Source organism: Pygocentrus nattereri, chromosome 5, assembly GCF_015220715.1.
Source record: "Pygocentrus nattereri isolate fPygNat1 chromosome 5, fPygNat1.pri, whole genome shotgun sequence".
Taxonomy (NCBI): domain Eukaryota; kingdom Metazoa; phylum Chordata; class Actinopteri; order Characiformes; family Serrasalmidae; genus Pygocentrus; species Pygocentrus nattereri.
In genome coordinates this window covers 42,272,588-42,299,576 of record NC_051215.1, presented here as the reverse complement: position 1 = coordinate 42,299,576, position 26,989 = coordinate 42,272,588, and the positions used below count along the sequence as shown (strand labels likewise).

General features: G+C 40.0%; 2 protein-coding genes across 4 annotated transcripts in view; both read right to left on the bottom strand.

Annotated features, from left to right (window-relative positions):
* The window catches only part of nin (ninein (GSK3B interacting protein)), a 37,083-nt gene extending 28,391 nt beyond the window's left edge, over window positions 1-8,692 (bottom strand). For 2 of the 3 annotated variants that reach the window (XM_017696613.2, XM_017696615.2), the window contains exons 1-3: window positions 4,160-4,204; window positions 3,513-3,710; window positions 1,349-1,442 (exon numbers count right to left, since the gene is read on the bottom strand). In XM_017696613.2, coding sequence (XP_017552102.1) covers window positions 1,349-1,442; window positions 3,513-3,710; window positions 4,160-4,204 — 337 coding nt within the window. Of the gene's footprint in view, window positions 1-1,348; window positions 1,443-3,512; window positions 3,711-4,159; window positions 4,205-8,431 lie in introns of those variants that run through there. The other variant, XM_017696614.2, reaches the window with a different exon arrangement.
* Window positions 8,693-12,808: 4,116 nt separating this feature from the next.
* On the bottom strand, window positions 12,809-26,558 carry pygl (phosphorylase, glycogen, liver). Its single transcript, XM_017696612.2, has 20 exons — window positions 26,316-26,558; window positions 24,938-25,039; window positions 24,730-24,808; window positions 23,644-23,747; window positions 21,931-22,062; window positions 21,715-21,826; window positions 21,438-21,520; window positions 20,115-20,252; window positions 19,727-19,819; window positions 19,249-19,395; window positions 17,989-18,152; window positions 17,668-17,782; window positions 16,903-17,004; window positions 16,282-16,429; window positions 16,096-16,154; window positions 14,758-14,899; window positions 13,930-14,137; window positions 13,716-13,850; window positions 13,235-13,301; window positions 12,809-13,122 (listed from the first exon to the last, which is right to left on the bottom strand). The coding sequence occupies exons 1-20, from the start codon at window positions 26,556-26,558 to the stop codon at window positions 12,934-12,936; spliced, it is 2,562 nt and encodes an 853-aa protein (XP_017552101.1). The 3' UTR covers window positions 12,809-12,933.
* Window positions 26,559-26,989: the final 431 nt, after the last annotated feature.

Here is a 26,989-nt window from a genome sequence, read left to right as displayed (position 1 = left end):
TGTACACACACACACACACACACACACACACACACACACACACACACACACACACACACACGAGAGAGAGAGAGAAAACAAACACAGACAGTAGACACAAAAAGACACAGTAGACCACCAAACCTGTCAAACAGTACCTAAAGGAAAATTTAAACAAAATTGTTCATGGTATGTTTAAAAGCAAATGTTTAATTGTTCATTCTAGATTACTTTTTAGTAGTGGTGATGGGAACCAGGGATTGCAATGTCAACAACTCAAATATAGCCATTGCTATCCAAACCTTTCATTCACTAATGTCTTTGATGCAGTACTAAGCAGCGTCCAGAGTTTGCACTAGGCTTCATTCAGATTACGGGACCTGACTGAGTGCAGAGGACCTGGAGCAATATCTGAAGAAGAACTCTTCTTATCCGGACACCGTCTTCATTTATACTGCACAAGCCTTCCTCACAAGGAGTAATCCTTCTTAACAGAGTCTTAACCTCATCTCTGCACAAGACACAGTCTTTGCCTTCCTCTTCTTTGACGTAACTTGCGGTGGCACAATGTCAATCTCACAGGTTGAGTTGCAGCATTCAGGGGTCTGGTGCATGCATGCGTGCAGTTCATACGTGAAACATGCGCAAAATTAAAGGTTCATACCTCTATAATCTTATTTGATAGGTAGTTTTCCTTTCCAGCTCTTAAAACAGTTCTTAGCAGCTCTTGTAATAAAAGATCAGCCAAGGTTTGGAAAGACATTCACAAAAAAGGATTTGATGGCATTGGAAGATTTAAAGTCACCATAAGTGTGTCTGTCTGTGTTAAGTAAGGCTGACTCATCTTTTAGTAGTGTTAGTAATCCAGCATGTGGACTCATGCTTGCTCAGAATAACTCTGCCTGTTTAAGAGGGTTAGGGAGACATTTTTGAGACTAAAGACTAACACTGCTAAATATTCTGGCATGTTCACTTGTCCTTGTTTTCCCCTGGACTGACTATTCTAGTACAAATGTACTGAGGTGCCCTGTATGCCTATTTTTTGGTGCTTCTAAAGTTGCAAATTTTACCTCCAAGAACCTTGACACAAGATTTCATCTCAATAGTGAGTAAGTGTAGGGAAGTGTAGGGAATGTTTAGGTAATGTCAGAGCAATAATACAGCTATATAAACAGCTTGACCATACAAATTAATGCAGAACTGCTTCTTTATATCAAGCTCACTCTGTGCCATCCCAACCATCAATCTGCTCCTCAATTCATTGTTACTATAGAGACGCGACAGAGCAGCTCAACAAAAGGCTTGAAGCTATTCTTGACATGCTTAAATGTGATGACTATACATCAATTTTAACAGTTGATGATGGTACCTGGGAGTGTGGGGTTCTCCTCATTAGCTAGTGCCTCCTCTGTGGGTGACGACAGCACCAGAATCAAAGCGTTCTTAAATTGCTCAAACTCAACCTGCAAAAACAACACAATAGCAGCACTGAGCAAACATAACAGGCTTGATAAGAAATACAGGTGCACAGTTGAGGCCTTCAGTGCATTTTCTGAAAAGGTAAAATGATTTTTGCAGTTAATGCAGTTAAAGTGTAATACTGAAGAGCAGTGCAGCTGCTCCCCTATGCTAAAGAGGAAAAAGATTAAAGATCGCAGCCAAAATTGGACAAATAATCTCCAACCTGGCTATTAATTAAATCCCGGTTGCCTGGTAACTAAAGGAAATGTGGGGGTAGCCTGAATGATTCTGGGAGCAACAGCTGCCCCAGACAATGACACGCACTTTTGCATGTGGAGGTTCCCTTTGTGGATTATTCCGCTCTTATGGGTGTGTGAGGAGGGTGGTAGACGCTGTGCGCGTGTATGTCCTTTGACATTCACTCTATTGTGGAGCCGGAATAGTGGCTCACTGATCTTCAACAAGTGTTCTTGCACCACATAATGCACAACAACGACCACATAGCTATCATCCATCATACGCAAACACACGTGCTAAGGAAGGGGGCAATGCTGAAAGAAATTAGGGTGTAAGAGAGTATAAAAAGGTTCTGCTGAAAGTGTGCAGAACAGCTTAACCTCTTTTTGGAAGTAATCCCCCCATGATATTTCTAAACTGAATTTTAAAGCTTAGCACCCAGCTAGGCTAAACATTGGTGAGGAGGACACACATAAGTTAATATCTCCTTGTCTGCATCATTCAACTTTTAATTTGTCGAGTTGCTGCTCCAAGATGTTTTATCAGTGTGCAACACGATGGACATTATGAGAAAGGAAAGTCATGAAAAAGCAAATTGTGTCAGTCAACGGTCTCCATCTGCTCTTTTGTCTAGCCCTGCCAGTTGTGGTTCTTGTCTTTAAATATTGTATTAATTTAGTTATTACTATCCATCTTATATTTGCTGAAATTACTTAATTTTTGCTGGAATTACTTTATTTTATTGTGTATCACGGATACGTGTATTTAAAAGTGCTAAATTGACTTTACTAGATTTAAATGTAGAGAGAGCAGGACAATAACAGAAGATGTAGTATGATTATGGAAATTGGGGACTGATGCTGATATCCCATTTTTTCCATGTATAATCTGCCACTGCTGAAACAGATACATTTGTAAAGAGCAAAAATTAGGACTAAATACACCTGGACTAGCATTACAGTGAAATGTAACACTTATTTGTAGAGGGTTTCAAATGCAATAAAAAGACTAAAATGCACAATAAATCTGGCATTAGATGATGGTTTGATATACTGGTCCAATCTGGACATCTGTCCAACACCATTATTTATTTATAAGATATCCACTTATACATTTGTGCAATTTTACGCTACAAAAAAAAGTCATAATACAGCCTGTGTTTAGCATCATTCAAAAACAGCCTAGGCAAAAACAGTCCTTACAAATGAAAAGTGAACGAGTGGAGCTAATCTGCTGTAGGCTAAATATTGGGGTATGTATATGCTTTAGCTTTCATATCACATCACAAATGTAGTCCATTCAAAACAGAATGTTTCTGCAGCTTGATTCATAGATCTTATGGACTGGAAAGTCAAAAAGTTTGCTATTGAACTTCATCATTGTTCACAAGCTGCATCAAACTCCTATCACGATTGAGTTTTCCTGGAGTGGCTCGGAGGCACAGTTGGTAGCTCTGTCACCTCACAGCAAGAACAGCCTGGGTTCAATTCCCTTCTGCCCCATGATGGACTAGTGACCTGTTCAGGGTGTTTCCTGCCTTCTGCCCAATGAGCGCTGGGATAGGCTCGAGCCTCTTCCACGACCCAGAAGGATAATGCGGTTTAGATCAATGAATGACTGAATCTTCCATAATGTGGGCCCTTTAAGAAAATATCTGCAAAAACGATATGATTCTGATATCATCAGACATCCATTACTACACTTCAGAGATGTAGCTTCTTCTCACTTTACCACCAATTCATATTCAAAGCTGCTTACTTTGGTCATTTTAGACTTGCATTTTAGAGTATTTAGAAATACTACAGCATGTACTGTGTGCATATATAGCATCTTACCCGTGCATTGAGTTGGTCCTGAGAGTTGATAAGCGTGTGCAGAAGTGTGTGTAGAGCAGTGTCGTTCAGCTGTAGGGCGTGGCAGAGTTCAGCGAGCTCCTCTGGGTTTAGAGAACCAGCACCACTCCCATCAAAGCTCTGGAACACTTCCCTTAAGCGCTCCTCATACTGATCTCCCTCTCCATCCATCAGCCTGCCCTGTACAACAATACAGAGTTATACAGAAGAGCAGAATGTTAAGAGCTACTGTGCTTAAATGTCATTAATTTTACTGCATTCATAACTTTACATGGATACGCGTTTTATTTCTATATAAGGCTAAGTGAGATGTAGCCCCGATAGCCAAATGTGAATGAAAAATATTGGATGTCGACAATAAGAACCCAGAGACCAGTAAACATAAAATTATGACAAAGCTGACAGCAGGGCAGACATATTGATCAGGCAAGTAGGCTGATATGGGCTACTGGAGCAACCACCCAAATCAATGTTCCTGCTCCACACACAGCGAGAGCAGCCATAGGCATATGTACACACACACACACACACACACACACACACACACACACACACACACACACACACACACACACACACACTAAAAACAAGTCAAAAGGCAAAGAAACTGCTCTCTATTCATCACTCACAAACAGGCTGGTGTTGCTGGTATCTGGTCCTAGGTGTGACTTCATTTGCTCTGGAGATAAAGTGCAGAATCAGCAAGCAGAACTTCAGACAAGTGAGCTGTGCGAGTGAGCTACTGTCCCTTCCACAGAAGCTTCTCATCTACTCTCACTCAACCCATCTGGCTCTCTAACAGGGTGGCTGTATAAGCCTATTAGTAGTGATTGTAAAGAATGAAGTTTGGCACCATGAACGAAGTGTGCCACACTAGCTTTCATAACCTCCTCCTGGCTCCCACACACAGAGATTGTGTGTGTGTGTGTGTGTGTGTGTGTGTGTGTGTGTGTGTGTGTGTGTGTGTGTGTGTGTGTGTGTGTGTGTGTCTCACAGTGGGAGTGAAATTGGGGGATGGCACTTGGCCAATGATTGGTCTGACCTTGTTGGGTCATTAATTATAACCTAAAGTGACAGAAGTTAATAAACAGAGACAGAGGCAATTAAAACTTTATAGTGAGACTGACAACATTCAGTGTATTTGATACTGATACACTAAACTTCCACAATTAGCCTAATCACCAAAAAAAAAAAAAAAAAAAGCAGATTCATGTTGTTCAGTCATCAGTCTCCCATCACTTCTTTCGTGCGGCCTCACCATGTGTGATTCTCGTCTATTACTTGTTTCTCATTTTGCCAGAATTACTTAATTTTATTGTAGCACTTTGGCGGATACTTGTTGTATTTCTAAGTGCTACATAATTGAAGGTGACTTAACTGGATCTAAATGCAGAGAGAGCAGAACAGTAATGGAAGATGTAGCTCCAGTACATCATGGCTGTCAAAACAACCTTGAATCTGCAAAATGAGAATGCAAAAGCAGCAGGAGGGAAAATGTTGCACTATTTAAGACTTGAGGATCTAAAGACCCCTCAGGTTAAAATGCATAACTGGTGTGTGTCTTCCATAGACATGAATTAGTATTCATCAGTATAATATTGATTTTAAAACAGAGACAAAAATCGAGCTGGACTTCTTTTTAAGCCTGTGCATGTTAAGTTAATATATAAAAATGTATGACGTGGGCCGAAAAACACCCAGGAAATCTTACCAGACTTGCAGCAACACATGGACACCACACTTTGAGAATTTCTAACAGTCCATTTATCGCACAATGAAAAGAGCAGCTATTGAGCTCAGACGATTTAGAAAAAAACGGGGTTACATAGTTTTATGGTGACAGCAACAGTGTACTCACACTGCCATGTGAAGAGGCACTTTGACAAACAAAAAACAAAAATCACATCACAGTCATATGAAAATATTTAGGCAGCAGTAACCTTTGGTTCTAAAATCTGATTGGCTGAACCACATCCAAATAACAAATAATAAATTATCTATAATATAATTGTAAATAAGAAATTAAGTTACTGAACACTGGAGTATTAGGTCATTGGATTTCATCACAGCTGTTTAATAAAAGCAATAAGCTATTCAAGGCTGTGGATTTCAGTACCTATTGCCATGGTAAAATCACTGTAATGCGCAGCTTCTTAAGTATGATATCCCCATATATCACACAAAATAAATGTTTGATACAGAACACTCATTGGGAATATCTAAGATTGGTTAGTTTACTCACATTACAAACAACAGGAATGCGATAAGCAACACCATTTCCCTTGAAGATGATGCAGAACTCTGAAAACGAATGCCATGTCTGAATGTAAGAGGCCTTAAGGAGTTAAGACAGTATTATGGTAGCACATCCCAAAACGATTAAAGCTGCTGGATGACCTTAGACAGACAGAGAGAGATATATAACAAGCAGGAACAGTTAGGTGAGGTGAGGGAGCTGGAGCCAAGCACTGACCAGAACAGCTTTAGCAGTGATAGCTATTAGAGTACTGCTTTTAGCTCTCTGAGCTAACTAGAATTTCAAGCACATGAAAATGTCTTAAGTATGTTACATGAAGCTCTCAAAGCTCTTACATAATAAAGGATAATACAAGAAACACATTAAAGTTATGTTTATAGCACAGAAAGCAGAGAGACCTACAGGTGCTGTCTGTGTATTGTAGTATTTTGAGGGTGCATCGAGTGTTTCTATGCCAGCGTATGTGTGCATGTGCTGAATAGACAGACACCTGGCCACTCTCAGCCTGCTTCAAGGGCCAACTAATGATGAGGTCACAGACGAGCAGCTGGGCCTCAAAATCCCCCCCCCCCATGGAAGTGTGCGTGTTGGGGAAGCAGATGCCCTTTGTCGTGACTCTGCCCCGCTAACACACCCACCACTGCTGCTTTTAAACATGAGGAATAATAATTAGCCTCTTTAGTATAACCCCCACCACAAAAACACTGAGCTGATGTGCACCACCAGACAAACACAACCTACAACCCTATCAGGCAATCTGTCACCAACCACAGCATACACAACTAGCTATGACCTTGTGTGTTTACTAAACTAATACAAAGCTAAAGAAATATCTTTTTTTTTCTACAGGTCTTAACCAAAGAAATGCAGAAACACAAGCAGGTCTTGTGTCTCATGTTATGCAAAGTGTGCCTTTCTCTGTACATAATAAAAATAAGAAATATGGAACAGAATATACTTGAAGGCTGTCAAAATACTTTGGAGAGGCTGTGTGTTGGAAACACTGAATATTTCAGTATTTTTCAACATACTCTCTTAATTTGTTATAAAGTTTAAAATATGAATAAAAATGTTCTAAAACGCCTTCAAATGAATCCGTTCTACATTAACTTCCATTAAAAGTTTTTTCTTCCAATGTAAAAGGACCTCTTCGGAGACACAAGGTGGTATTACAACAGTGCCGACATGGCTTTTGGATACTTTGATTGAGAGCTGTCTGAAAGGAATCAAGCCAAGCACTGACAGTACACACACTCACTTACCACCCTCACCCTCCCACATACAAAATGCACTTTCACACTCAATACATTGCAAATTATAGGTAAACACGCTGCCCTGTAGTTATAGAAACACACCGGTGGAGATGTGCATGTGTTTGGATAAATAAAAGCAATAAAACTACAGCCACTGAGTTTTAGCTGCAGCATTGGTTACAGAGTCCTGGAGGTGGGTTTCGATATAGTGAATCGTTAATAAAAGCTGAATACTATTCTATGCTGAGTCAGAGCACAACAGACCATTAAACACCAACTTGGCAACATACTGTGAAGAGAAGACACAGCATAAAACAATACAGCACTTCATTAAAACTTCAACTCTCACAACATCACTACTATTAGAGATACCACGTCTCCAACTCCAGTATGAGTACGATATTGAAACCTTCCTTTGATATCAAAACCAGTCCGATATTTTTTCTTTAACAAACACTGATCTGTAAAATGAGCAATTTCAAAATGAACACATCACTTTATGAGCATCTAAAAGTAATCGATCATGCTCAAACTACTCAAGTGCTCCAACAAAGATGCAAGTGCGTGCGGTTTCAGGACAGATCTGCTTGGATTGAAGCAGATTCATTTTTTTCCCCTTACAATATCTCATATTTCCAGCTGATATTGGCCTCTTACGCATATCAATTAGTTTTTTAAAAGCCTATTTCAACTGGCAAAAACAAACAAGGAGCAAAAGGAAGGTCATTCCATGAATAGGGGACAGTTTTTGTAAGTTGTATTATCTAAAACAATGCAGATTTCTATTGCATTACAGTGTAGTTTAATACTGAACGTTCAAGTCAGGCCATAGTAACGTTATTCTGATATCTTAAATAATAATAAGTACAAACGTTTTAAAAACAATTTAAATACATTTTGAATCCATTTTAAATTGTAATACATAAAAAAACACCTGTAAATATTATATTGTAGTACACATTTTAAAAGTGCCACTATTACTCAAGATAAACATTGCTGATAAGTTCGTGTAAAGTTCCTCTTTCTGTTCTCTGCAGAAGGAACCGCATCAGGCCTGTTTGTGTGAAGTGGTTCCAGCTCAAAATACCGCCTGTGTTTGGGCCTAACTTCGGCTCTCTGAGTGACTCTCAGACAGCGGAACAAGCCCCTGACTGACCGACCGACCGACCGGGCTGTGAAGTCCGCAGCACACAGCGTTATTTATCTGTGTTCGCAGGGCGACTCAAATCAAGCGGCTACACACAGAAACACACACAGTGCTCTTTATACACACGCAGACTCCCTACAGCTCGGCAGGCTGGCGAGATTAAGCCGGTAATGAGATTAATGTGAGCTGAAAGTTGATAAAATAAGCAGCAAAGGCTGACAGGCAGACACAGGTTCAAACATACCCGCTCTCCGCGTGAGCTTTACCCGCCGCTCTTCTCTCCTCCTCTCGGCTGCTAAGTCTCGGCAGAACCGCTCAATCCTGAAAGTTGCTGCTCCGAGCCGTTTGGATTAAGATAACGGAACCGGGGAGTCAGAGATTCAGAGGGACAGCAGCTTTCAGCGGGTCGATACACTTCGTCATCCAGGTGAGAATGATCCAGTAGGCGAGCGCTGCAGCCTCAGCTCGCCCTGTGCTGAGTGATTTCTCCACACTGCCTCTTTTTGGGAATTTTGAAAAGCTCCTGAGAGAGGAAGGGGAGGGGACCCAGGCGGGCGCGCGCCCTCTAGAGCGCAGCTGTGGTAAAGCAGGAGGGTGAACGCGCATCTGTACTAGGAGTCATAATAAGTACTAGCAGTTATTCATTAGGAAATAAATACTTATATATGGAAGATGTACATGGAACATTGTTCATGAAAAAATGCCAATTAGTCTTGATGTTTTTTTTATATTTGTGCATTCATATTTCAATTTATTTTATTTTCATTATCCCTCCTGTAGGTATATTTTTTCAGAATCTTGAGGGCATCTTGATTTACAGGTCTATGCTTTTTATACTTGAAAATTTGTTACCTAACACAACCTATCGGCAGGTTATGCCTATACACAAATTTATTTCTAAGATGTTGTTGTTGCTGTTATGATGATGATGATGTTTATTATTATTATTATTATTATTATTATTATTATTGTTATTATTATCCTTTTTTTCAGCAGCCAACATGGTCTGAGCTTATGTGGAACTTATGACTGTTAGGAAAGTATCTCTCTGATATATGCATATGTATATGTATTTACTGCGTATGTGTGTATGTGTGTTCCTGTTGTCAGAAGAAAATCCGGTATCTCCATTTCTGCTGTTTTTAAATTTATAATTATATTATCATATATTAATATATTATAAACTAATATGAATTTATATTACTATATAATTATAATAAAAAAAGCCTGTTGGCCTTTATACTGCGTGCAATTCTATTTAGAATCACCAGCCAAAATAAGGAAGGTCCTTCTATGAGTATGAGTATTAGTATTTATGTTTGATTAGTATGCCTATTATGTTTGACTACTATGCCTAGTGAATCTTTTTAGTTTGTTAAGAACTGTTTTCTGCATTTACATCATGATATTTTGTGTATCCACTGTTTGCTTGTCTTCCTGTGTATAGCACTTTGAGTTTTTATAATAAAAATGAATATGACTAGATTAACAAAGTGTCTGTTGAATTTAAAGGGCTAATGAGGCAGCTAAGGACTCATTGCCAGTGAAATGAGTCTGTGCTCTCAAGGCAGTTCTGAAGGCAAAACGGGATCCAACCTTCTACTAGCAAGTTGTACCTAATAAAGTGGCCAGTGAGTATGTTTCACACTTTCTTCATAATATACCTCCTCTGATGAAAAAACATAGAAACCAGTAAATGTTTCTGTTGGTTCCTGATGGTTTAATAATGCATTTTGTCTTTGTTAATGGGCTGATATCAAAGTGTAAAGGATCCTAATGGTTTAACAGACTAATGGATGATTCTAAATGCATTTGATGGTTTGGTGATGAGATCTGAAGGTCTCTATTCTGTTGCTAATAGGTCTTTTTCAGCAGGGTCTGTATCTGTTTGAGACTCTCTTCAGACTCCTTTGGCTCTGCATAGCTTTCTAAGCAGGACCTAATAAGCAGAGCAGGCTTTACGGACTCTTTTCTAAAGAACGGCTCTAGGATCAGCTGTAGACTCTCTGCCTGTCAGTATCTGTGCATCAGCAGGTGGACCCCAGGGGAGGAGTGTGTGCCATGGAGATGCGCAGGTAGGAGCTTGTAAAATAAGATCATCCGGGTCTCTGATGCCACAAGTGAGCAAGGGTCTGTAACCTGTATACTGAGAGTCCCCTGGTTCAGCTGCTGGTAGGAACGCATGTTTACGATGGTCCGCACTAAACGAGGGAACTGAATATCTGACCAGCAGCACATCAGCGCTGTACTGTCCACACGATGGGCCAGTCTAAAAACACCTGACTACAGACGCATATCATCCCTGCAGCTTGAGCTGCTGCAAATAAAGGCAGAGAAATATTAGCGAATAGGCGTTTTATTTTAGCACATACACACAGGGTATTTTTGGCCGAGCATCTGCGACCTGATTGGTTAAACTCAAATTGACAAACCAATCATGAAGAAGCAGATCAAGGAGGATGTATTGCAATTGATTTGACTGTGAAACACGTGCCGTACAGAGGCTCTGTTGTTTTTTAGTTTCCATAGAGGCAAATGTAACAGCACGGAATCGATATTTCTGACCATAAACACCCACATGAGCAATTAAGTGAAAAAAGGTTCATCACAAAAACCTCAAGTCTAGTACGGATTTCAGCAAAAGAACCAGAGAGAACAGCCTGAAATACACATGACGAGTACCGTTCAGCGGATTTAACAGCCTGAAGTGCACAAGTTCGGCCCTCCATTCTCTGGCGCCATCTGCTGCTGGGAAAGGGAATAAATTAAGTAAAGACGTCAAGGCAGCATACGTTGATTTTAACGTCTCTTCAAGGTGGCAGGCGCGGTTTGTATCTTCTCTGACTGGCTTGTTGGTTTGCTCTCCATCAGTGTTAGCACAGCCTGTCAATTTCACTCAGGGTGACACCGACAGCTCCTGAAACTTAAAAAGTTAATGTTCACTAGCCCTCAGCAGAAGGTGTACTGGAACTGCAGACTTGAATTTTCTTCTGTGCAGTTAAACCTCTAATTTTATAGCAGTGTTGAAATGTAGAATGTATATTTTCCCCATTTTTTGTCTTCACATTAAAAAAAAAAAACAATTCCACAGGTATACTTCAGATCACTCTGCTTACCCTCCACTCCTCAGTATGACGAAGCAGAGAAATGATCTCTATCAAGCATGTGTGAATCCTTCCACTGCACCTTTGTAAACTACCAACTACTTCAGCAGTGCTGTAGCACTGAGGACACTAATTGCTTGCTTTTATCACAGAACATTCAGATGCCCTGGTGGTTGGTATTAAATTATTCACTTAAATCATGCAGTTATATTAGTAAGATGGTTTGGGTGGATAAAATATTTTTGCTAATGAAATTTAAAATTTAAATGAAAGATGGAAATTAAATGTTTGAATTGATTTCATTTTTATCATTAGAATTTTTTTTTGAATAAATGAATGCTGCAGTGTGATTAAAATAAGTGCAATGTGTGCACAGACAAAACAGGGAAAGGTGGTGGTGATGACTGCAGGCTCAAATGCTCACTCACAAAGTTCAACTCTGTGAAGGAAAATATTATTAGGGGTTTCATTTCTCAAACAGTCCCTTTGAGTATAGAAACCCACTTATATTTGCAAACTATGTTTACAAAAGTGAGGAAAACTATAATATTAAAGCTGTTTTGAAGGGACTTGTCTCAAATAAATCTTTTCTACAGAAACGTGACTTCAGTAATACCAATTCAACAGTAATCCTTTTTTGTTTTAGTAGTTAATGAACTAAAAGAGCTATAACATGTTCCAGTAAAGAGATATCGTACGTTACATGGCTTTATTACAGTGCAATTTCACTCTTTAAACTGTGAGCCACAGATCAGTCCACTGTGTAAACCAACCAAGTGTTCCAGTGTGTCTTACAACTAAACAGTGTTACAGTAGTTGCTGCATCTTTAGTATGTTTACATTGTAAGCTCACCCTTTAGTATCTGAATGTAGTATATGAGTCAGGGATTTAACAGCATTCTCTTACAGGTACATATCAAGCTGAGGAGTGAGAGAAATACTTAATAGGGATGGGAGATACCACTAATTATCTTTTCAATAACAAGTAGTACCAATACGTTTAAAAAGGGGGAAATCTTTGAGGTTTATACAGTGAAAGTCAGTAAAATTATATCCAGTCTTTGCATTAGTATTAAACAAACTGCCAAATAAACTGTCTGTTAAGGGACATTACTCCAAATGATCTGAGAAAGACCATTTACTGTGTCTGCCTGTGGCAGAGAGTGAAAGAATGGGAGAAAAAGTAGTTCATTTGCTGTAATTTTTTCACCATCTGTTTAATAATACAGATGTATATGCAGTTTAATGCTTGAGGAAAACATATATTATTATATATTATAATAAGGCATATCCTACAAGAAAACATCACACAATCAGAAACATATTCTAATATGTTGTGTTTACTCCAGAATGCCACAGAGGACCAGAGAAGTAAGAATGAATGTCTATTACAGGCAGTGTCATTGTGCCCCAGAACAGCACTAATTTACATGGACAAATATCAATTATGACTGTTTAAATGGCTTAAAATTCTATTTCCCTTGATAAAGGTTAAACATGCCTGTAACTAAGACAGAGTTTTCACATAATGTAAAAATGCAAAGCTGAATATCTGTGAGCTGGTATTTAGTAACAGTGTGTGAATGCACCATAAGCACCATGTAAAAATTACAGTAATATTGTGGTAACAACACACGCACATTCAGATCTTGCGGAGCGCTCGTGCAGTTTCCTCTATGGCCTCCCGCGGCTCGCTGGGAGGCGGGATCTTCAGGTCAGTTGGCTCCACCCCCCAGATTTGAGTGGCATATTCTGCAATTGTGCGATCGCTGGAGAATTTTCCAGCAGCAGCGATGTTCTTAATCACCATTTGAGTCCACTTCTTCGGATCCTGAAACGCCAAGATGTAAATAGCTGTTTATTTAAAAAACAGTGATATCATAGTCATCAACAATGCATAAGAGTGAGAGTCAGGTTGAAATGAATAAAGTGGACGCTGTTACCTCATACAGAGCGCTGACTTTCTCCTGACATTTGACATAGGACTCATAGTCAGCAAAAACCTTGAAGCTGAAAGAGAATTAAAACTCATTTTTGAGTAGGCATGGCCTCAGTCACTAGGGGTCCCTCTATGCTCACACATTTGTAACAAGTTGGAAAGAATGTCATATGTTTGTTCCTCTTTCTTTATTAAGACACTCAACCTGTTAAGAAATCAGTCAGTTGGTGCAACATGAGCAAATGAAAGTACAGCTAAATTATTTGAAGTAAATTCCGACACATTATTGATGTGTGGATCTAAGTTTGTAACCAATGACAAAAAAGAAAAAAAAAAAAAAGGAAAAAGAAAACAGAACGTAGTTTTTAATGGGAGAAGTACCTTCTGCTTTTTTTCTTATAAGTGACCATGATGGTGAAAATATATCATTAATGATGTAACAAAATATAAGAGAGATTGGGGTGGGAGGTGTGTATATAACTGACCGGTCATGGTTGAACAGCATGTTGGTGATGTCATGGAAAAGTTCTGGTTGTTTTGGTGAGAAGAAGCCAGATTTAATTTGATCAATGACCTGCTTCAGCTCAGGGATGCTCTTGTAGTACTGCATTGCATCATAGCTACACAAAGAAAACATGCACACAGGATTAGTTGATGTCATTACATTTTGTCTGGTTGTCTGTCTGTCTCTATCTATACCCCTCTTGGTCCATGGCTGCCACTTCCTCCACAGTCATGCCGAAGATGAAGAGGTTTTCCTGGCCGGCCTCCTCTGCCATCTCCACATTTGCACCGTCCAGGGTGCCGATGGTTAGAGCTCCATTCAGCATGAACTTCATGTTACCAGTACCGGACGCCTCCGTGCCTGCTGTGGAGATCTGCTCTGACAGGTCTGTTGCAGGAATCACTGTGCATGCACACACACCGACACACACACACAGACACAGCATTAGTGTGCACATTAGGAGTGCAAATGTTTGAACTCAGTGATTCAGTCCATCATGAAAAAATAATTTACCATGATTTGACTATTTTGAATTATTTTGGCGAAATCATGGCGGCCTGATGCATTTCCCACTTCAAACCCCAAGAGAATGGCAGACAAAGCTGTTAACAAGCTATACCAACAGGCTACTTTAAAATGCTAAACATTTTAAAACCACAACATTCAATTTGCAAGACTAAGTTACAAACTGCTCCATCTTTTATACATAATTCATATTGATACAACTTCACTTTGCTTGCCGGGTTGTTAGCATGCTAAAGGATGCACAGCTAACAACAGTAAAAAGAAAGTTGTAATCCAAGACAGACAATGCAATTACTTATACATGTATATTATGCTCAATTGGGTCAAAGGGAGGTTGTTTTGGATGTACGCAGTTTATATTGTGTGTGTTAGGAGTGGGTAATAAGCAGAATTGTAACAGCACAATACTTGATAACATGTCTCCCAATTCATAAGTTGTAACAGACGGAATGCACCAGCAGTGCTATATTTAAAAGATAAAGCGTTAATAGTTGTACCTTTCTCTGCCAGAGTGACTCTGTAGTTCTCCAGGTAAATGACTTTCAGCTTGTTGCCAACAATGGGGTCATTATTGATGACATCAGCAACAGAGGTGATCAGTTTGATAATCATTTTAGCCATGTGATAGCCAGGAGCAGCCTACACACACACACACACACACACACACACACACACACAAAAGTTTGAACGAAATAAGTTTCATTCACAGGAACTTCTGAAAATTTTAGTGCACAATTTTGATTTATTTGCTGTGTTTAACATATAGAAACTAATAAATCAAATAAAAATGAAATCTCCTCTCAGGCCATGCTTTAATTAGTTTTTTCCCCCCAATTATGTTAAATACAGCAAGCAAACAAGAATTGTGCTTTAAAATGTGCAGAAGTGTGTCTTCTGTACAGAGTGTATTTTTCACTTAATAATAATTTTATTTATATGCACTTTTCATGCCGGTGGCAGCTCAACGTGCTTTACAGACAGGTGATAAAACAGTTACAGAAGAGATCGTTAGAATTGAATTAGAATCAGAAGAAAATGAAGATTAAATAAGATAAAAGACAAACACCACGAGACATTCAGTTTTAGTTACATGCTAAATTTAAAGAGATACGTTTTTAGGTGATTCTTAAAAGTGAGCACTGAGATTGACTGTCTAATAAATGGTGGAATTGAATTCCAGAGTTTAGATGCATAATAACTGAAAGAGGTCTCTCCATGTGTTCTGTATTTCACAGAGGGTATCTGTAGAAGGCCACTATCTGCAGAGCTTAGATTACGTGCCGGTACATAAACAGACAGACACTCTGTGATGTAAGTAGGTGCTAGGTTATTCTGAGCTTTAAAGACAAGTAGCAAAACCTTGAAATCTATCTTATATCTGATCCAGGCAGCCAGTGCAGTTCCTTCAAAACAGGAGTATCGTGATCTCTCTTTTTTGTTTTTGTTAGTACGTGTGAGAAAATTGCAGAAAATTTTGCGACATCCACTGAGAAAACATCCAGCTGGTTAGTCTGTCTACAGAGTCTTGATCTTCTGAAGGAATAGAAATGTATGGCTGGGTGTCGTCAGCACAGCTATGAAAATTTATACCATGCTTCTTAATGACTCTAGCTGATGTAGCATGTACAAAGAGAAAAGCAGAGGCCCTAAGACTGAACCTTGGGACAGCAAGAAACGGCAAATAGTTTTGATGAATGATTTCCAAGTGAAACCATGAACTGTCTATTACTTAATTATAACTTCATGAGGGGTGCTCAAACCTTTGCATAGGACTGTATGCATAAGTTTATGAGAGGAGAGAAAGTGAGGGAGCAACAGATAAAGAAGTGTTTTACCTTGCCACCGATAATGACCGTACGTGGTACAAACGGTGCAGTTGGTTTGGCCCTGATACCTGCAGATCAGACAGAGCACCATTACAGAATTCAGTAGAGCATCACGAGCAGCATCAGGTTGTGTGTGCCTTTATAGGAGCTACAGAAGTCTATATGATGGGTCTTTTGAGAGTTTTCTGTACATACGGTTGTACATAGTGATGACATGAAGGCAGTTGAGGAGCTGTCGTTTGTACTCATGGATTCTCTTCACGTGAACATCAAACACAGAGGCAGGGTTGATCTTCACCTGGTACTCTCTCTCTAAATATTGTGCAAACTTCAGCTTATTGTCCTGAACACACACACAGGAGAGATAAGGATAAACGGACTCTGCATTGTGTAAATGATTGACATGCCATATTATTTTGTTCAATGAAATTATTTGTGGAATGTATTTATGGCTGCATTCATGACTATGGCTGCATAACACTGTCTAGACTCCGTTGTACATTCTCTCTACTGCTTTTCACATCCACAAACAATAACTGCACTCTGATACATTCAGTCAGTTATGCAATAATCTAATTTGTGTATGCGCACACACACACACACACACACACACACACACACACCCCAATATGAGGTGTTCATGTTTTCTGCTATTGAGGATGAAGTGTAATCACAGGCTAGGTGGCTCAGTGGACACATTGAATCAGTCCTGCCTTTCTACATCACAAATGTACAGCCTGGGGTAATGGTGAGTAAGAGTTTGTGTATTTGTGTATGAGTGCAAGTGCATATGTGTATGTGTGTGTCTGTTCTGACCTGTTTGACTTTAGAAATGTCTCTGATAAATGCATCATCATCCACCAGCTCATTCAGCTTCTGTAACTGCATCAGGTCTTTAACATATTCCTCTCCGATTGCCTAGACACACACAAACATGCAACATTAGACAATATTTATAAACAACAACAAAAAACGCTCTGCTCTCATTAAGCAATTATATACTTCTGCAACAAAAAATATATATACATTAAATGTTTGTGTTTAGTTGATGTGTGTGTGACTACTGAAAAGATGTTCCAAAAGAACTCTCACTCATCGATCACAGTACAAAATCCAAATATATGCTGCAAATACATTCTTTGTATTTGTATTCATTCGTGTATTTTGTGTGCAGATAAAGTGCATTCTGGGGAAAGATTTTCTGGTTGGTGTACCTGGACAGCCCTGACACCAAATAATATAAATTCTGCCTTTTCCCAGAAAGCATATTTCTCCAGAGACTCCTATTCAAAATGACTTGTTGAAAAATTCATTTTGTCTTGATTTATTACACAAAACATTTTGCTAGTTCCCTTTATATTTATCTCATTTTGTTCGAACAGTTGGAACAAAATCCTGGGTAGGATTTAAATTTTCTTGCCTAATTTACTCAACTCTGGACCTGAGCAACGACCTCTTCGATTCAAAGCAAGTCGAAGTAGTGACTGTCATGACTGACACCCAAATAATGAAAGTAGGTGGTGATTCCAGGCACCACCTATCAAACAAGCATTCCACTGTCCATATGTATGTGTTTGTTACCTCTGCAATTAAGTCAGCCAGGCCAGGGTTGCAGAGCAGGAGCCAGCGCCGAGGTGTGATTCCATTTGTTTTGTTCTGGAACTTTTCTGGTTCCAACTCACTGAAGTCTCGAAATCTGCAGAGAAAACAAATCAGGAATCTGTGGATGCGTACAGCTGTGTGCTTGATGATGCTGAGTATGTGAATGGGTACAGTCAAAGTATGAGATTCACAAGTCTATATTAATCATACTAAAGCACAGGAATCTGCATGTATGTGGCCCATGTCTATCTGAACCAACAGGGCAAACTGTGTGTGTGTGTGTGTGTTTGAGAGAATTACACGTCAGTTTTGATGATGTTGGAGTGGATCTCCGCGACTCCATTAACAGCGTGGGATCCTACGATGCAGAGGTGAGCCATGTTCACTTTCTTCTCTCCATACTCCTCTACCAGAGACATCTTGCGCATACGATCCAAATCCCCCGGGAACAACGACACTATGTGCTACAAACACACACAATTTTTGTTTACATAATTAGAGCTGCAATAGATTGTAGATGTGCGATTACTGAATAGCAGGGCCACCTTCTAATGTGGTCCAAAGAAATCTTTGCTACTTGATCTTATTCTGAAGATATATTCTTGGTATGAATTAATCATCCAACTTATCTTACAGGCCATTTTTCCAGACCTACTGGGTCAATATTTAATCACAGTCAATGCAATAAAAATAAACTTAACTCATTTATTATCACTCATGGGTTTAATTCTGTGCCAATTTGAATTTCATCAATCAGGCTACTTTCTGCAAGCAATGACTAACTATTCTAGGATTATGAGAGCAGATAAAGTATACTGCATTGCCTCAATCAGGTGGAAGCTTCAGCTGGTTGTGTGTACTTTGCTTGCTCTAGTGACCAAATAGTATAAATCCTGTCTCCTGATGCAGGATTTCCTCTGTTTGGTTAGGACTTGTTACAACCCATGCATGATAACAGTGTGGTCCCAGTGGTTTGACTCATTATTTTTAGTGGTGTAGTAAACTACTTGGAAAAAGTAAAATGAAAAAGCAGTTAGTCAAATTATTTTGCACAGCCTACATAATAAAAAAAAGTTATTAACTGGTTCATCATATTTTTTAAAATAGCTGTATATTACTGCTGAATAATGTATTGTTGCTCAAAATCATGTAATCCACAGCACACGACATCTAACGAATTAAATACTGTATTGCATTAATGTAGAAATGTATTTGGGTCCCTTTAACTGTTTCACTAATGTAGAAATCCAACTCCAGCATGGGTTAAAGGATGTAGCTAGTGGCTAACAAAAGACTGAAAATCATACAGGTGCTAGAGAAAGTCAGCATTATCGTAGCAGTGGTAATTCGGTAAGCAAGAACTACTTATAAGGTGAAGAGTTCTGCATTAAACAGTGCTATATCATGATATCATTAATCCATAACAACCAAAAACAACAAATATTCATGAAATGGGAGTTAAGTATACAATAATGGACCACTCTGATTTCATGATTTGTAAATCCTTGTTGATCTGTTTTTAAATGAAAGGTGTGTGTGTGTGTGCGCGCGTGTACTTACATCCAAGTGTATCTGGTTGATCTGGTAAATGATCTGTAGGTGACGTGGTAGCAATGTCTCCAGCAGACGGACAGGCCAGCGCTCCAGAGCTTCAGGAAGAACGGTGTGATTGGTATATGCAAATGTGCGCTTAGTGATATCCCAGGCCTAAACACAGACACACACACACACACACACACACACACACACACACACACACACACACACACACAGTTTAACAAAACCATGTTAATCCAGAACAAAATGTACGAAAGTAATGCTCAGTCTTTTCTGAACTGCAGTGTTGACATGGAGACGAATGCTACAGAATACACACAAGCTGTAAACAGGTGTTCCTCGAGCATGAGATGGCTCCCTCAAGAGGATCTGTTTGTGTTAATGCACACTGTATGCATATTCTGTTACACGTACAGTTTTGTCATCAATCTCTCAGGCCTTTCCTTCACTAAAATCTGATGTGTGTATTCTTGTCTCTTACTGTGTCCCAGTCCAGTTTCTCAATGTCCACAAAGATCCTCATGAGCTCAGGGATGGCCATAGCAGGGTGTGTGTCATTCAGCTGGATGGCCACCTGAGAGACAGACACAGATGGTACTGTAATCTTTGCACAAAATGGGTCGGTAGAGTGCCAACATCAAACCAAAGGGGCAAATAAAGGAAATTAACTTCTTAAATGCAAAAATGCCTTAGAGACTCCTTAAAAGCTTCCCATTGTTTTCCAAAAACTGCCTTGTTAGCATGAATTCATGAGGTCATGAGCTCAAGTGAAAAGTGGAATACAGTGTGTATACATGTATAAAGAGTGCAGATTATAGTAGGCAAAGTGTGGTGTTCAGGGTGCAGGCTTTCAATGGTACTAAACACACCTTATCAGGGAAGCTGTCAAAAGAAAGCGGGCCAGAGCAATTCCTTTTTGAGGTCTTGAAGCGTCGAATCACGTCCTGCAGTGTTGCTGCTACTACAAAGTACTCCTGCTTCAGTCGCAGCTCCTTACCTTCAAAAAACTACAAAACCCACAAAGCAGGACTACAAAAATCACAACCAGCGGAATTTCATGACTGCAGTCAGTAGATGCATTTATATTTGCCTCAACTGAACAGATGAAGACATACAGTTAAATTCTGCCTATTATAATGTAAAAATATGATTGTGAACGTTACAGATAGTGGAAAGTAACTGCGGTCATCTTAAATAACTGCAATCAGGTGATTATGTAATAACTGTGACTAGAGGTCTGCGTCTCTAATTCACACATGGGTCCCGCTTGACCTGCTAGATAATTTGTGGGCAGGAAACATTTTGAAGCCTCGCAGTCATTGCAGGTAAACAGCCCACAGGTTGTGGGCTTGTGTGGGTGGGTGTTATGGCTGGCTGAGTGGGGCAGGCTTGTATAATTATCAGCTGCTTGTAGAAGCAAACAGACAAGCGATAAATGAGCTACAAGTGTGCTTCAGAGAGAAACACATTAGTTGTTACAAGCAGCAAAACAAGAAGCTAAAGAACATCCAGTAAATAACTATGCTCAAAATCAAACTCCTCTTCAACAACAACTCTTTGCTTTTTTACCTGTGCCACAGCCTCAGTCTCTCTGCTGTGGCTTTAGTTTATGATTTTTATTTTTTTTTTTGGCAGTCATGCTGCCGGCTTGTCTGTCGACAGTGATGTCATGTTATGCAATGCTCATTGTATAGTGCCACGAGCAAGTTTACATGACTTTCATTAGCCTAGAATACACAAATTTTAGTATTATTTTGCAACACTGAAGCATTTATTTTTGCTGCCAGTTGTGTGGAGTTATGATGTCACAAGATTTGCTTGGACATGTCCTAAATCAGTGGGACAGATTACAGCAAACACAGGTGGGAGTTGACGAAGACGACATGCATAGCCCAAAGTAAGTGGGTGCGGTTGGGCATGGTGTATGGATGAAGCAGGCAGGTGAAAGTGGGCATGGCGTGGGATTGAACCAGGCGGGTACAAGGCGTAGCTGGGCATGATTATCGGGTGGGTGTGGGTATTAATAATTAGGCCTGTACAAATCTCTACTTGTGACATGCTTGTTTTTTTTTTCCCTGGAAGGAATGCCATGAATATACCAGAATCCTTGGACATCTACCATTACATTCACCCACTCTTGCGATTTGGATAAGTGGGTCTGCTAAATGATAAAACAAGTGAAAAGAACTCACATTATCGTTGGGGTAGAGCACTCGGGAAATGTTCTCAGCCAAGTTCCTGTCCAGAACTGCCTGGATATAATCACCAACATTGACTGGGGAGAGAATAAAAACAAAAAAAATTCTTGGACTATACGTCAAAAGCTGCACAATCAACTTGATCACTTCATGATCTTGGCTTTTTGCTTCTGATGAGACAATATACTAACTATGTTCAAGTTAAAGACAATATTCTAAACCATGTGACTGGATAGAGCAGATGCTCCAATGTATATGATTGATTCCTCACAGTCTCGAAGGTTGAAGTCATTTGGAGCCCGTGCAGACCACAGTCGCATAGTGTTCACAGTGTTGTTCATGTAGCCAGGGATAGGTGTGTCAAAGGGCATGGCTAGGACCACCTGAAGGAAAATTACATGCACACATGGTCAAAAATAAAGGTCTCCCACTGATACACCATTTAATTTTGGGGCCAGTGTCTGCATTAGTTGTAATGTGCTGGTACCTGGGTGTCAACCCATTTCGAACCCTCCTCAGTCTCCTCCACTCGTCCGTAGAAATGCACTGGCAGCATGTATTCAGGGCGAGCTTTCTCCCATGGGTTCCCATGTCTCAGCCAATCATCAGCCTCCTCTACCTAAAACACAAGCCATACAGCCAACTGCATTTAGTCTAACTCATACTACTGCTAATTTAAAGCAATAAAATGCAGAGATGTGAAAATGCATTATGGTGTATTGACCTGAAGGTGGCGATTCAGCTGCATCAATTTTATGAATTTTATGATTGAGATTGAAGTCATACTAAAATAATCTAACTGAATTGTGTTGAACTGTGAGATTTCATGTTGTGCTAGAGGTAATCCAATAATTCCAAAGTCAAATATTTTCACATAATCCTGGCCTTTGTGGTTTTACCTGAATCTTTTGTAGATTAAAAAAAAAACTAGATTTGAATTGATACATTTTATACTAGATATTGGTCCAGATGTAGCCTATATTGCAAGTCTTTGTTGAAGCCCCCCCCCATATTGTTATTGGCTCTGAGACTGCTTGTCTGTGGTTCTTGTGTGGTCACAGTAGCTCTGAGACCACTGATCAGCTCTGTTTGGTTAAAGTTCGGGTTTGTGTGTTTGCACATATGCCCCCTAAATGCAAACACACTCTAGTCACACACACATACAACCTGTGATCATGTGGTGTATGCTTTTCCAGTCATACCCCACAAAATACAAGACTGAGATTCCAATTGGTTCACTGCTGTCAGCCATGTGAACCCTGTGCACTCAGAGGATGTACTCTTGCCCTACAGACAGGCACACGCTGCAAATGAGAGAGCAAAGTGCCTGAGCAACGCTGATCCTCATGCATGTGAACATGCACGCCAGTACTCATACATGCATATATATATATAAATGCATACACACAGCATCATTAGCAGGGACTGTGTATTCAAGGTTAAAGTAAGGCTATAGGACAGAAAGCCACCTGATTACAAATGAACTCACACTAAAACTGACTCACTTCTGCCAGAGTCACTTCCCTCTTGGCTAGTGACCTGTAGTGGTGAGGGGGGGATCCAGGTAGGCGTGTTTGTGGTGCATACATGTGTGGGGGGAGTTTGACCAGGCTGAATTGCAACATCTTAATAACAGGCTTGTGTAGTAAGAATGGTAGAAAAAAATACTTCTAAAATGACTTTTGTAAGTCTATAGCTTAAGTTAAATGGTCTTGCATGTTTGCAAGTACATGACAATGTTCAATAATATGCATCTCTTGTTTGTTAAGTGACAACAAATTCACAACAGTAGATGTAGTGACAAATATGTAACGAAAAGGAGTAAAACTGAATGTTTTTTTTTTGCATTTATCCTAGCATCTCATCCGAGAATTCCCCATTAGCCTGTGTGCCGTCAGGTAACGTGTGAAACAAATTATTCGGAATAAGCATCACTAGTATGCAGCAAACAGTTAAACAAAGCAACAAAGTCTTTTTTGCATTTCTCCAGTAAGTTATGAACTAATAAAACACTTTGGTATGCGTGCAAGGACTATAGAAGCAGCTCCAGTGTATGAGCGTGCGTGTTTGTGTGTGTGAAATGCACAGTGCTGCAGGCCATAGGGGCTCTAATAGCTTCAGACACATCTGAAACACTGAAACACAGCAAAGATGTGATGTGATCAGTCAGTTGGGACAACAGCTTTGAATCAGAGTTTACCTGCCAGCCATCTTTGATTCTCTGGTTAAAGATTCCATATTCATATCGGATCCCATAACCATATGCAGCAAGGCCCAGCGTTGCCATGGAGTCCAAGAAACATGCTATGGACAGCACACATACACAGTGGTGAACAACAGTAGATGCCCTGGTTCAGCAATAGCTCCATCAGCACTGAAACGTGAATATTGCAGGAATGCAAATAATATTCTGGTTATTTAGAATGGATCAGGTTTTGTTAACAGTCTGCAAAAGTCAGCTGGTCTGAATAACTACAGCACTGTGTTGATTTTTAGCATCAAGAGAAAAAAATAACAGTGTAATTTTCTGTAAAATCATATTTAACTGCGTTTCACAAGCCAAAAAATCCCAAACACATTCAGTTATTGCTAGTTCTGTACTCTGGGGTGGTCAGTCCATTTTTCTGAGAGCATTCATAGCTTCTTTGTTTGATTTGCACATTCTTTTTTGTATATTTCCTAACACAGGTATGTCCAGTCTTATCTGCATCCAACAGGCCTTTGTGGTTAACACTGGACATAATTTTCCTAATGTCTTATTGACAGCTACACGTCCTTTCAGACCCATACTGTTTTGGTGGTCTACCAGGTCTTGCATGGTTGTTAGGAGTCCCATTTTTGGAAACTCCTGTATTTTGACTTGTCTTTTCCTTATGTAAGTGAAAATGATTACCTTGTACTTAATGGCTGCTTTGAAAATTAAATTAATGAAGGGTGCTCTCACTTTTGCACAGTACTGTAGATTGGTCAGTGAAGGTATGACAACTAATGTATGCCATTCAGGCTCATAGCAGGAAAAAAAAAACACAAACAATATTTTCTTCTTAAAGTTTGCATGTGTATAATGTATGTTTTAATTCTCACTCTGGCCTACTTACAGGACTTTCCCCCCCACATTTCATATAAACTTCCCAATTACACTTTAACAGGAGTGAGGCAGACACAGCTGAGGCCTTGTGTTCATTACACTGCGGGGACAAAGAGGCTTCTAAATGAGAACAGAGAAAGAGAGGGAGGGAGGAAAGAGAACACGAGTGAGAGTGAAAGAGACTGAAGAATGTGAGACCTGCCAGCCGACCCAGTCCACCATTCCCCAATCCAGCATCCTCCTCCATATCCTCCAAATCCTCCATATCCAAACCCAGCTAAACAGAGACAGAGAACAGCAAGTAAGCAGTTTAGCCCTTTCTGGATCACAGTAAACAGAGATTGAGCAACCCAGTAATCAGTATTTTCAGTCTCTCAAACAAACTCACACAAACACACTCACTTACCTGGTAGATGGCCTCATCGCAGGCATTTTGCAATCCTAAATTGACCATGGTGTTCTGGAGTGCTCTCCCCATGTAGAACTCCAGAGAGAGGTAATACACACGCTGCAAACACACAGGTTTTCATAATGCCTTTTCCATCAACAGTAAATCATCACTGTCCAAAATACATCTGCATATCTCCAAAACGCTAACTTTACAGGAGAAGGCAAAAACCTTAAATGTTAAAGAGGAATTATGTCTTTTTTCTGCATAATTCAGTCTTTATGATGTAAACAATGTCATTCAGAGTGCTTTGATGTGAAAGAGTTCATTGTTGAGAAGCATGCTCAAATCCCATTACAATTTTAGTCACAGAAACCACATATACAGGTATAGACATTTCCAAAATGAACAGTGAACCTGCATGTGTCTTGTGGTCTATTGTGGATAGTGGTAAAATACTGGTAAAATGAAATGACAGAGACAATCTTGTGATGAAGCAGCTGATAGATATCACAATCACCGGATATCACAGAAAACATGGAAAAATCAGGAAACATAAAAATATAATCTAATGCTCTTTCATTTGGCAGTTTGTCAGAGTGCTGTTCGGGGTCAAGCCAAAGTACACCAGTGCTAAAGTTTACTGTTCACTCCGTCACACCTGCTTTACCAGTATCTCATGAGTTGAACTATGCATGCTGGAGTCCAGAAAACACAGAAGAGCTTGTGGTCTGCTTCCTCAGAGTCACTCTGGCCCCTGTTATGATATCCCACAGGTGCTGTATTAGGAAATGACCATTGTAAAGGATCAGCAAGGCTTCATCCCACTTTGGGCAGACTTTATGCATAAGCGTTTCCCTACTTTTTTTTTTTTTTTTTTTTCCATTAAAAGGTTTAGATTGGGTTAGCTACAGTGGTATGGAAAAGTCTGGGCACTCTCTTTTCTAAGTAAAAATTAATACACACCCTCTACAGAGAGCACATTCTAATGCACAATGACTTTATTTGCTGAATTGCCTAACCTACCACAAAAAATATAAAAATGTGGCCTGCACAAAAGTCCTTCCACATTTTATATAAAATGGGCAGACAAAAATGCTAGTTTGCCCCAAGTAGAGGATGTGTTCATTCTTTTTCAAGTCAAACAATCAACAAAATGTGTAAATTGACCAGGGGTGCTCAAACTTCTGCATACAACTGGAGCTGCAGTCTAGTTATGTCCATCTCAAAGTTCAAATGAATCAATAGGGAGTGATGAGTTTGTTTTCTGATATATGGAGACTTCTTTTCAGCTTTGCTGCTATGGTCACCTGCTCTGCCCTTTCCTGCATGAGCCGCTGACCAGGGCTCTCTGAGCTGAATCAGGCGATAGAAGCCCCCCCTAAGCCGACCTCACCTTGGGGTCCGTCTCGTAGTAGAACTGCTGCGTGCGGATCCAGCGCCCCACCAGGTGGTCCCGCACCGTGTGGGCGAGCGCGAAGTAGTAATCGCGCGGAGTGGCCACATTGCGGTCTTTAACGAGGGTGAAGTGCAGGTGGCGGTTGAAGCCTTTCTTCAGCTCGGCCACGTTCTCTACCCCCACGATGCCCCTGATGCTGATCTGCTTGCGTTTCTCCTGGTCAGTGAGAGGAGTGGCCATGTTACTGGAGGCCCTTGGGCTCGAGACAGACTGCAGGGTCCTGAGCTTCACTCTGACCTACAACGGGACCTCCCTCTCTGCCATTGGCCACTGCAGGCGTCACGTGCTGCAGTGAATGAAAGAACCACACCTGCCCTCCACAATTATTAAGTTGGCTTGAAAAAGTCAAATTACTGTTCTTCGTAATCTTATTATTATTATTCTATACTTAAAAACTAAATGCTATTCCTCCTACAGTTTTCGAGCTAGAGCCACAAAACTTTGCGGGATTGTAGTGTCTATACCCGACCCGAGGTTGCTTGTGCTTTTCTAAGCGACTTTCTAAGGTTTCTGGAAAATATCAACATATCACTAAATTTAAGGTAGAACTTCAATTAACATAGCACTAAATTAAAGGTGGCACAGAACTTAAGGTGACACTTCTTTTAAGG